The sequence below is a fragment of the Dendrobates tinctorius genome, unplaced genomic scaffold (genome assembly GCF_039654945.1).
Source record: "Dendrobates tinctorius isolate UK_male_01 unplaced genomic scaffold, ASM3965494v1 ptg000290l, whole genome shotgun sequence".
Classification (NCBI taxonomy): domain Eukaryota; kingdom Metazoa; phylum Chordata; class Amphibia; order Anura; family Dendrobatidae; genus Dendrobates; species Dendrobates tinctorius.
Window position 1 is genome coordinate 1,156,719 of NW_027361957.1, and position 12,177 is coordinate 1,168,895.

At 37.1% G+C, this 12,177-nt stretch overlaps 1 protein-coding gene across 1 annotated transcript in view; it reads left to right on the forward strand.

The window, feature by feature from the left end:
- TRHDE (thyrotropin releasing hormone degrading enzyme) overlaps positions 1-12,177 on the forward strand; it is a 1,336,029-nt gene that overhangs the window by 675,400 nt on the left and 648,452 nt on the right. Inside the window, exon 5 of the mRNA XM_073559980.1 lies at positions 4,703-4,816. Coding sequence (XP_073416081.1) covers positions 4,703-4,816 — 114 coding nt within the window. The remainder of the gene's footprint in view (positions 1-4,702; positions 4,817-12,177) is intronic.

Below are 12,177 nucleotides of genomic sequence, written 5' to 3' on the forward strand. Positions count from 1 at the left end.
TTAACTTGGTTTCTTGAAGGCATACAACCTCAGGATGCATCCCGTTAATCTCCCTACCAATGGAAAATCTGTTCCAAGGGCTATTTAGCCCCCTGACATTGTATGATACGAATTTTATTTTCATGTTACAAGAATGGCTGGGTTCGTATGAAGTAGGGAAGAGGAAATGCAGAAACCAGAGTGCACCTACCTTTGTAGAACTTAGTTGTCCAAAAACCTCAAACTATATACCTATTTGAAACCAAAAACATAAGAGACACAAAAACAATAAGAACAAAATTGTCCTTCAGGAAGAGCCGATCCGGAAGGCTCTAATTCCTTAGTGGGGAAAGTTTGTGTATGGATCCCATTGGAGGCATCCCTTGGCATAACAACACTATTCCCATAAGGAAAATAATCTCATGTGATATATGAGTCCATAAAGTAGTAGAGAAGTGAGAAAACCTGAGAAAAGAAGAATAATAAGCAGTACAGTACAATACATTGACCAAATAATCAAGAAGTGTAGAGAGGCCTTAAGTAGGAAGCCCCATTTATAGGGGATATTATTTTCCCTCAAGGTGGAAGTAACTGGCTTAAAAGACTTTCTTCCCTCAATCATTTCCTTTGAAAGATCCGTAAATAGCTGAAGGTGAGCATAGGGTTTTGGAAAACCTCCTAGATCTTTAACCGATTGTTGAATCTTTTCCTTAATCTTGAAGAAGTGTACCCTTAAGATGGTATCTCTAGGTAGATCTTTATCGATATTCCAAGGTTTGGGAATTCTGTGGATCCTATCTATGATGAGATCTTGGTCTGTAAGAGTCGGTAGTAATTTTTTGAAAATTGTCTTGATGAAGTCTTCTAGTTTATCCGGTGAGATAGATTCTTGTATTCCTCTTATTTTCGAGCTGTTTCATCTGTTCCTGTCTTCTATATCCGCAACTTTAATTTTAAGTCTGTGAAATTCAGATTTGAGGTCATGGGTGTCTTTTGATAAATCATCAGTGTGTTCTTCCACTACAGTTAGCCATTTTTCATGGTTCTCTAACCTGCTGGTAATTTACCTAAGGTGGACTGTAAAATTTTATTTTGGTTTTCAAATGATTGAGACATACTGGACGTGATTTTTTGGGCGAGAGTATCCATGTAAGAGTGTATGGATATAACATCCAGATTTTGGTAAGGAGAAGGATTGGTGTTATCCATCTTAAATTTTGACCTTTCCGGCGAAAAGTTTGGTGAATTATCTCCAGACTCAGGACTTGAAGCGTCGGCTGGCGATGGGAATTTTTCTGAAGCTTTACCAGGATTTTTCCTTTTTGATGAGAGAGATGTATTCATGACCTCTTTATGAGGAGATCTGGCCTTAAATCGGTTAACGATATCCACTTGATCTTTAAAGTGAGGATTATAAGAATCCTGAAATTTTTGCGCTTTTTGAGGAGTCGTGTTAGACACTTTCGTTGATTTGGACACTGGAGTAGACTTGTGACTCATCTTATGCCCTTTTTTGAATCCTGCCTTGCAGGGATTATATTAGAGAGAATTTATATTATTGGTGATGTTTATACTGAATAAACGATAAAAATATAGAAAATTCTTGTGTCTTCCTATGCCTTTTTATAAAAGGGACCGTGAGGAATGAGATACACCACAGAATCAGATGGCACTTTTAATATTGTATGATGCATAAAGTAAAATCCTTTATTAACTGCGCGCCGATATAGACGCGCTCCCTGTGACTTTAAATGCAGCCGTGACAGGCGGTTAGTCTTCACACAGGGCTCAGCGACATCAGTCCCCGTTCATAAAATATGCAACAGGGGAGCCGGCAGCTGATACACGTCACCGCTGAAGAAAGGCAGATCACCCCAGTGGAGCCGCACAGGAGCGGTGGGGAGCAGAGGTAACATAGAAATAGGCACAAATCACGGACTATTTTGTGTCCTTCCGCCTCACAGATCTGTTATGACAGGAAAATGGCGTACTTGAGATAGGACGTTGAGATGAAAGAGATCCCTCCGCAGCCATTATAGCTCCCGCAGCCTCGCACAAAGCAGGGGAATATAGCTAAATTAGGACACCCTGGGACTTCCAAAGTGTCTAAAACAGACAAGAGGCGATTCCAAAAAAATGTCAATGTCTTTTAATTATGCAATGAGAGAAACCCTGTCAGATTAGGCACAGGGTAGGGACTATTTTGTAGCCTTCTGCCAATCAACTGGTATATGACAGGATTTTTGTAAAAAAAATATCTCCAAAAGACAATAAAAATCTTTAAAATGTGGTAGACAAGTGTGGAGATACTTTTTCTGAGGACAAGAACAGCCGGTGGGTAATGGAGAGAGCAGGGAAAGGATTTTTTCACTCACGGTTCAAAATGGTGTCACCTTGCAGTAAAATGGCGGGAAAATGCCTCAGATTTCAAAAATGTATTTTTTAATGTCAAGACAAGAGGTATCAGAATGTACCTCTGAGTAACGAGAAAACAATCCTTCCATGGGTTATTGAAGAGAGCGATTTTCTTTTGCTTTATTTGTCGCTTTAGGAGATGCCTCCTCAAAGATCCTGAGCCGTGCGTGTTACATCATCGCCAGCTCAGGCCACGCCCCCTACTTGATTTCTTTGAACACATTTTATAAGTGGTCATAAACTTGTAAATAACTCATGAAAGAATAAAGTTATGCTAAAACCAATCACACCATTGTTTTTCTTGTTAAATTCTCAATATGTTTATTTATCACATGACCCTCTTCCCATTGGAAAAAATAAAGTTGGATCCAAAATGGCTGACTTCAAAATGGCTGCCATGGTCACCACCCATCTTGAAAAGTTTCCCCCCCTCCAATATACTAATGTGCCACGAAGAGGAAGTTGATCTCACTAACCATTCCCATTTTATTTAGGTGTATCCATATAAATTGCCCACCCTGAATATCAATAAGTGTTTTTTTCACAAGACCAATAATAACATTTTTTTTTTCTCCCTGGAGAATCCTCTTAAGCAAATTATCCCATTAGAATGCATAGACGCCGGGCATTACAACTGGGTTATGACTGAAGACGAAACTGAAATGTAGCTCATATACGCAAAGAAAATTCAGAAAGGAAATTACCAAATATTGTATGTGAAGCATAGCTTGGAAGCAAGATTTCATGTTTTATAAACATTCTTTCTTACTTTACAGGTTAGGCACAAGTAATCTGTGTACTGAACCTAAGGTTTACCTGCTTGCAATATGTCTTTGTTTCACCAACTACTTTTTTACTTAGGCTACTTTGTAGTTCAGGTTCACATATTTCCTAACTTTTTTGTTTTTACAGATGTTTTATGTAGATAAGATCTATTTGGAGACCTAGACTTTATTAAAGGGAATCTGTCACCCCTTTTTTCAAATATGAGCTGCTGGCACTGCCATCAGGGGCTTATTTTACAGCATTCTGTAATGCTGTAGATAAGCCCCCGATGTAACCTGAAAGATAAGAAAAAAGAGTTAGATTATACTCACCAGGGGGGCGGTCCGGTCCGATAGGTGTCGCGGTCTGGTCCGACGCCTCCCATCTTCATACAATGCCATCCTCTTCTTTCCTTCCTGTCGTGGCTCCTGGGCAGGTGCACTGCTCTGACCTGTTGAGGGCAGAGAAGAGTCCTGCAGTGCACAGGCGCCGGGAGAGGTCCGGCACCTGCACACTGCAGTATTCTGCTCTGCCCTCAACAGGGCAGAGGAGTGCACCTGCACCAGAGCCACAACTGGAAGGAAAGAAGAGGACGGCATCATTAGAAGAAGGGAGGCGTCGGACCACAACACCATCAGACCAAGACCGGACCGCCCCCCCGGTGAGTATAATCTAACTCTTTTTTCTTACCTTTCAGGTTACATCGGGAGCTTATCTACAGCATTACAGAATGCTGTAGATAGCCCCCTGATGGTGGTGCTGGCAGCTCATATTTGATTTAAAGGAGTGACGGATTCCCTTTAATCTAATAGTTTTACCTGCTTCTAATTAACAGATCACTTAAAGGGAATCTGTCAGCAGAGTAATTTCAAAGTAACCTGAGAGCAAATTGATGTAGGGACTGAGACCATGATTTCTGAAATGTGTCAATTGCTGATCTGCATGCTGTCATTTTGTTATATTCATTGCGTTTTTTGCTGCCGATATAGCGGTGCTCAAAATTCTGAGCCCTGTAAAATCCCAGTCCCACCTCTGATTAGAAGAATCCCGTGTACATTGTACATTGACAGAAAGGTACAAATCAGTGATGGGGTATTGGTTACACAGAACTGTTGACTAGAATGCACGAGACACTTCGCCCTGTAGTGATAATATACTGCTTTTAAAACATTGATTTTATTGAAACAGCAGCACATAGTGACACATTGCTGGAATCAGGATCTTAGTGCCTACATCATACTGCTCTCAGATTGTATAGCAAAAACCTGCTCATAGTTTCCATTTAATTATATTTCCATTTTTTATTTGAAGTTCTGATGCTAAAATAGATGTGAATGTTTGAAATTATATTTAACAGAAGTAGAGAAAAGTTAATGGTTATGACTAAACTCATTTTAGCACAGTACAATGGTTTTGCAATCTTGTGATTCTTAGACCATGTCCTAATATTGCTTTGGTGATCTTTTTATATATGATATTGTTCATTAAACATTTATGTCTACATCAGGAGTATCTAAAGACATAAATTCTGTTTATCTCACAGTGGTTTGGAGATCTAGTAACCCCTGTATGGTGGGAAGATGTGTGGCTAAAGGAAGGCTTAGCTCATTACTTTGAGTTTGTTGGAACAGACTACCTCTATCCCGGATGGAACATGGTAAGGCTCAACAAGGAATTGAAAATATATACAGCAATTTTATTTAATGCACATTAAACTATGTATCTCTAATATATTTTATTATCTAAGAGATACAGTGGTCTCCTTTGGTGTGCTCTGCAGTGAATTGCTCAGAAAAATAATTGTTAATTGTTTTTAAATTTATCTTACATGTGAATCTTGCTATAATATACTGAGATTTTTAATAGTTCCATTATGAAAATAAGCAATATTGACTCAAAAACACATTTACATTTGAAGCCCAAGTATTCGGCTAATATTTACAAATAAGTCTTTATTCATGCAACATTTTTCTCCTCCTTGTGCTGTGCATTTTAAAAATTGACTGCTGTCACCCTATGTGAAAAAACTCTGTGCGCTCCATTCTTCCCATTTTTGAGGATCAGACTCTGTCATTTAAACATATAGGGTTGAGAAACAAACAACAGAATACTCAGTGAAGCTATCCATGTGCTACCTGTTTCTCACTGATCAATTTTTCAAGGGAGCAAAATCGAACAAAGTTGCATCAATATTTATGAGACCACATATTGTGCCTAACTTACAGCTTTAACCCCTTCAAGACCTTGCCTATTTTCGCTTTTGCATTTCTGTTTTTTTTGCTCCCCTTCTCACAGAGCCATAACTTTTTTATTTTTCCGTCAATATGGCCATGTTAAGGCTCCTTTTTTGTGGGACACGTTGTACTTTTGAATGACACCATTGGTTTTACCATATTAGGCTCTCAAAAATGGGTAAAAAATTCCAAGTGTGATGAAATTGCAAAAAAGTGCAATTCCACAACATTTTTTGAATTTTTTTTCACCATGTTCACCAGATGCTGAAACTGACCTGCCATTCTGATTATCCAGGTCATTGTGAGTTTATATACACCAAATATATCTAGGATCTTTTTATTTAAGTGGTGAAAAAAAATCCAAAGTTTGTTTTAAAAATAGTTGCGCTGTTTTCCAAGACACATAGTGTCTCCATTTTTCATGATCTCGGGTTAGGTGAGGATTATTTTTTGCGTGTAGAGCTGACGTTTTATTGATACCATTTTGCTGCAGATACGATCTTTTGACCGCCCATTATTGCATTTTAATGCAATGTCGTGGCGACCAAAAAAACATAATTCTGTCATTTTTACTTTTTTCTCGCTACGTCGATTGGCGATCAGGTTAATCCTTTTTTATTGATAGACTGGGTGATTCTGAATCCAGAAATATCAAATATGTGTGTATTTGATTTTTTTATTGTTTTATTTTGAATGGGGCGAAAGGAGGGTGATTTAAACTTTTATATATTTTTATTTTTATAATATTTTTAAAAACTTTTTTTATACTTTTGGCATGCTTCAATAGTCTCCATAGGAGACTAAAAGCTGCCATAACCCGATTGGCTCGGTTGCATACAGGCAATGATTAGATCAACTTTATGTATCAGAATTGCTCACTTGCTATGAACGACAACCACTGGGCGACGCTCACAGCAAGCCAGCAGTGACAACTTTACAGGTCTCCAGGAGACCTCTGGTTGTCATGCCAACCCATCGATAATCCGTGATCACATGACGGGGTCACCGATAGGCGATTTCTGGCCCAATGTCCAGAAGCGCACATTAAATGCCGCTGTCAGAGTTTGACAGCGGCATTTAACGTGTTAATAGCCACTGGTGGATCGCGATTCCACCTGTGGCTGTTTACGGCACATGTCAGCTGTTCAAAACAGCTGACATGTGCCAGGAAAGATGTGGGCTCAACTTTGGAGCCCAAATGGGGAGACATGATATGTGCCATACTAGTACGTCACATGTCGTGATGGAGTTAAAGGACCAAAGGGTATTGTGAGCTGCATTCTGTCATTTAAAATTGCTCTGTTCTCAACAATGTTTGTCATCAGACAGGACAATCCTTAAAATGCTTACCCCTTTCCCCAAATATTATTTCAATAGTATGCAAGACAAAGTAAATACCAACTATACTCTAGTTCTCAAAAGAGTATAATGCTCTTAGCTATTTTTTATTTTTCCCCTTAAAATCTAGTGACAAATGTATCGTAATATATTTCACATCATGATGTATGCATCCATCATGATGATCTTGAGAATACTGGCTGCATGACTCAATGTGGTTTCATTCTGGCTGTAACACACAGGCAGCTAAAATTTGGTTGCAACAATTGGCACAAACGTTATTGCTGATGTCATAAATATAACCCTTAAAAGTTTCAGTGAATAGAAACTGTGGTATGTACAGAATTGAGAAGGCTCCCTCTGGCAGTTCATAATTCACTGCAATTACAATTGCAGGGTGCTGATGGGTCACCATCACAACCAGGGGCTTTATAATGGCCATCAGGTCTGTCATTTGTATCTTCCTATTAGACCATAAAAGAGGCTTGGCCCTAGAGGATGCCTTTCAGTCTAACTCTGACATACTATAATATCTAATATTCTCAAGCATTATGCAAGCAGTTAAACAATCGCTGGCTCAAGTTCCACAGCACAACCTGCAGCCTAACATGTTGATCCAGATTCAAAATGATTTATGTTTGATTATGGTTTGATATAAAATATATACACAGTTGCTGCCGCTGTAATTGTCACAGCCTGTAGATTGAATTTAAATTATAGCAAATAGTTAAATGTGTCAAGAAATATATAGTAAAGACTATCACCCCTCCAGTTAGTCAACACATTAAATGTACCCTAATAGCTTCAATAAAAATTACAACTCATACCTTTAAAATTTTACCCCTATGTAGCTGCCTCACAGAAAATATTAGAAAAGTATGGCCCTCAGGTTGCAGCTAGACAAAAAATTCCTTTTTTAAATATAAATTGTATGTATTAGGTATTGCTGCATTCATACTGAATTTAATACATATGATAAATATTATTTTACATATAATTAAAACAATTAATGATAGCATTTCTAAAACTAAAAATAATGCCATAAATGGGGAAGAATAAATAAATCAAATAAACAGAGACGTTAACACAAAAAATTAAAAAAGTATATAAATTTATTTGAAATATTTCATAAACAGGTTACAATAACAGCATTAAGAAGGTGCCTCATTGAAATAAAACACAGATAGAGCTAAATAGTTAATAAAATTTCACACATAAGCATAGAAAGTGTAATGGACAGAAATGGTAATGTCAACCAGTGGGATACTCAATTTCTCATTAAACATAAGCTAAGTTATGCAGAGAAGATGCACCCTAAGATAGTGGTATTCAAATATAGGTGGTATACCCTACCAAGTAAAAATTGGCTCAACTGCAACAGTAGTATAGGCACCTGCTTTTTCATCATACCAACCTGTAGAATAATGTTAATTTGACATTTTTATCACAAGCTAAATGTCAAAAGAAATGTTGACAGCAACTGTGGAATTGCAGCATTTTTTCATTCTCTCCAACATTAAATTAACTAACGCTAATTAATAAAGCATATTTGCACCAAAATGGTGGTAATAAATGATACGACTCATCCAGCAAAAATAAAAGACCATCATGCAGCAATATAATTGGAAAGATCAAAAAAAGGGATTTTAAATTCAAGGATGAATAAAATTAAGAAAATTACTTGGTCATAAACTTTTAATCAAATGAGTCAAGTCATTGAGGGGTTAATACTAGATTAAAATACAATATATTTATTTATTGACAGAGGCATTTGGCAGTGATCAGTACAAAGTAAATATTAGCATTTCAATGTTAGATCTTTGGTAACAATATGAATATCTTGCCCTTAGCTTACACACTTAGACTAGTACTTGAGAAACTTTTTCATTATTTTTAAAATGTGTGTAAATGAAATTAAAAACTTGAGAGAATGCATTGGATATCTTTACAGAAAATGGAAATTTTGTTTTTGTTGTGATATTAAATTGGTGTTTTTAATTGTATGCCAAAATGATTCCCAAATTTCAGTGCACCCTGCCTAATGGTGTTAATTTTTTCAAAATGTGATATATTCAACTTAACTAGTGGTTGAAAAGAGATTATATTTTTTTACTATGTGTAAAGTATATTGGATGAAAAGGAAAAAAACAACACAAAACACATCATATGTTATATTGCAAGTTGTATATCTTTCTACTTTTCTTTATATGTCTCTTTGTTCTTCCAACACAATTTACTATTCTGCGCTGATGTGTTCTTGAACTATTCACTTAAAAAATAAAGTGCTTCATTATATACTGCATCAACACACATAAAAAAGCCAAATGTTTCTCTTCCATGTTCATTAAAAAATGAATTGGTTTACCTGTTTGAGAAATGTCAGCCATTTCTGGCAAAGACTCCAACAATGACAGGAGAAAATTAAAGCAAGATGAGTTTTGTATGGGAGATCTCTTTGCCTTAATGGCCCAAGAACATTTCCAGGTCTTCAGTATCATTAGTCTAGAATGACAAACACCAGCTGTTTGCACGTTTCTCATCCTCTCCAGAGGAAACATCATGAATAACATAATCTGGAAGCAATAATACACATTTATTTTGATCAAAGTTAACATTGCCATAAAACTCACAGACAAAGTGTCCTTAACTTATTCTATTACGGAGCTTGTTAAGTAATATGATTTTACAGATCTGAGTATGGACTGATGGTTTACATATGGATTCTTACTGCTTAGAGGAGTGTTTCCTTCTCATGTTTCAATCAAAATTGCACATTATTTGTAACATTGTAGTATTAGCTTATTGCAGATTAAGGCTTCTTTTGAAAGTATTAACTCCATAAATGCTATGAACTAGCGATAGGAAGATGAATTCGAGGGACTCTGGTTAGTTGGCCATCACAGTAGTCTCTGACAGCTGGTTGGGATCGCTAAGATTTTTTTATCTTTTGCTTCCGTGAAGTGGCTATTGATTGTCGCAAGGTCATCTATTCAATAATGATGTCGCACCAGTCCAACTAATCAGAAGCTGCACTGGGGACCCTGGAATTAATAACAAAATTCCCAATCTCCAGTCAGAGACTGCAGACCTAGCCAAGTCTTACAAATTAGATAGATAGATTTTTTAAAAACAAATGTTGCTGTAAAAGTGTGATTGTTTGCGGATACATTTAAATGACCATGTAATTCATATAATCTTTTTGCAATACAAACATAGAAAATGCCAGATTTTTATCTTTTTATTTTTTTAAACTGTTAATTTTTCAAAGCAACCAAAATTAATTTATTAAGTTAGGGCATTATGATTGTGCTGATACATATTTTCTGTAAGTATTTTGTTATTATATAATGAATAGTAATGGGTGAACCTGAACAGTAAAGATCGGGGGCTATGCCAAATTCCTACTGTTCGGGTATGGACCTTAAACACAGACTTCTCCAGGAAGTCCGTGTTACTGTTCAGTTTTGGCACCCTGCATGACAGCATGAGAAATACTGGTGGCTAAGATTATTACCATTGGTTAGAGCGCCTGCAGCTGTGACCAGCTGTAAAATGTTTACCACCAGTCACAGAGGTATCAGTTGATATGAGTAATACTTCCATCAGCCTATGCCTGCTGTCACTGATAACAGCTAGAGCAGAAGCGGATGATGGGAGTATTTATCAGCTAGTGCCTGCGCTATAAATAAATACATTTATTTTTAAAATGATGTGTGGTCTTTCAATTTTTGATAACCAGCACGTCATGGTTTTTTATGAAGAATAGAGGGGTCCCCACGCCATTTTTTTTTAATTATTTAAATAAATTAAAGCTAAAGCAGACAGCTGGTGGTTGATAGATTGGCACTCTCAGGTTGCTAGGGGGTCATGGATATTGGCCCACCCTAACCTAAAAATAGTAGCTCGCAGCTGTTCTAGAATTGACGCATCTAATATGTGCCAATTCCAGGGCTCTGCTGGGTTTTTCCCATTTGCCCTTTGGTTGTGGCAAGTGGGTTTCATATTTGTAGGGTTGATGCCACCTTTGTATTTTCAGGTGACATCTAGCCCAGCAATTAGTAATGGAGAAGCGTAAAAAATTTCTCACGTTGAACTGCAATTAACTCATTGAGCTCAGCGCTGCACCGTGAGACTTTTACTCATGGTGCTAGCGGTAATCTCACTGTTTCACTGCAGTTCATTGGCCTAGCTAATACTGAAGTGAACTGGGAACTCAGCCTCAGTGACCTTCAGTAACCTTGATGACATCACCTCTAGTCACTGTGCTCTCAGCACCTCATTTTGTGGTTTTGAGCCTGGACGGTCACATCTTGGCAACTTTCAGGTTGAAAACCAACTATAGCAGACATGAATTACAGCATTAGACAGGATGTCGGACAGGAGAGGGATATTGTTGTTTTTTAATAATGTTTTTTTTACAGGTGACCAGGTTTTCAATGGAATGGGCGTTAGGTGAGTATTTTTGTTTTTTATTATTTTCTGTTTTTTTACAGGGGACCAGGGCTTCAATGGAATGGACATAAGGTGAGTATAACTGTGTTTGTTATTTTTCAATAAATTTGTAAAACGGTGTGTATTTTTATTTCAAATAAAGGACTTTATTCTGGGTGTATTTTTACTAATATGACTATGGGGTTAATAATGGATAGGCATCTTAAAGACAGTTCTCCATTACTAACTGCTGGGCAGAATGTCACCTGAAAATGTCAAGGTGACATCAGCCACACAAATATGAAACCCATTTGACACCGCCACAGGGCAAGTGGGAAGAGGCAGGCAAAGCACCAGATTTGTTGCATCTAGTAAATGTGCCTTTTCTGAGGCAGCTGCTGACTACTTTTTTTAGGCTGCGGGGCCAATATCCATGGTTCCTTAGTAGCCTAAGAATACCAGCCCCCAGCTGTCTACTTTAGCTTGGTTAGTTGTCAAAAATGGGGGGACACCACACCGTTTTCTAATTTTTTTTAAATAAGTAAAAAACATGTTGTGGCAACCCCTCTATTCATGATAAAGCTGAAATCTGAGGGTTGAGGCCTGTGGCGGTCAGTTTTGCCCTTCTAGTTATCAAAAATAGAAAGATTCCATGTCATGTTTTTATTTATTTATAGTGCATGCATTGGATGATAAATACTTCCATCTGCCGCATCTATTCTTGCTGTTATTAGTGGCAGAATCACAGTATTCAAAGTATTATTTATGAGATCAAATCAACAAGCTCACAGTTACCTTATATACCTGCTAAAATTATCAAATCTTTATTAATCAATTATGCAAAATACACTGTGTTCCAAATTATCATGCAAATTATATTTTTCTCTGATTTTCCTAAAAAAAGTCGGTGCAAATGACAGTCAGTCTAATAAAAGTCATCACCCGTTAGAGTATACATCGAATTTTATAGAAGAAGAACCTCCCAATGATAACAGTATAATCTCCAAAATGACTA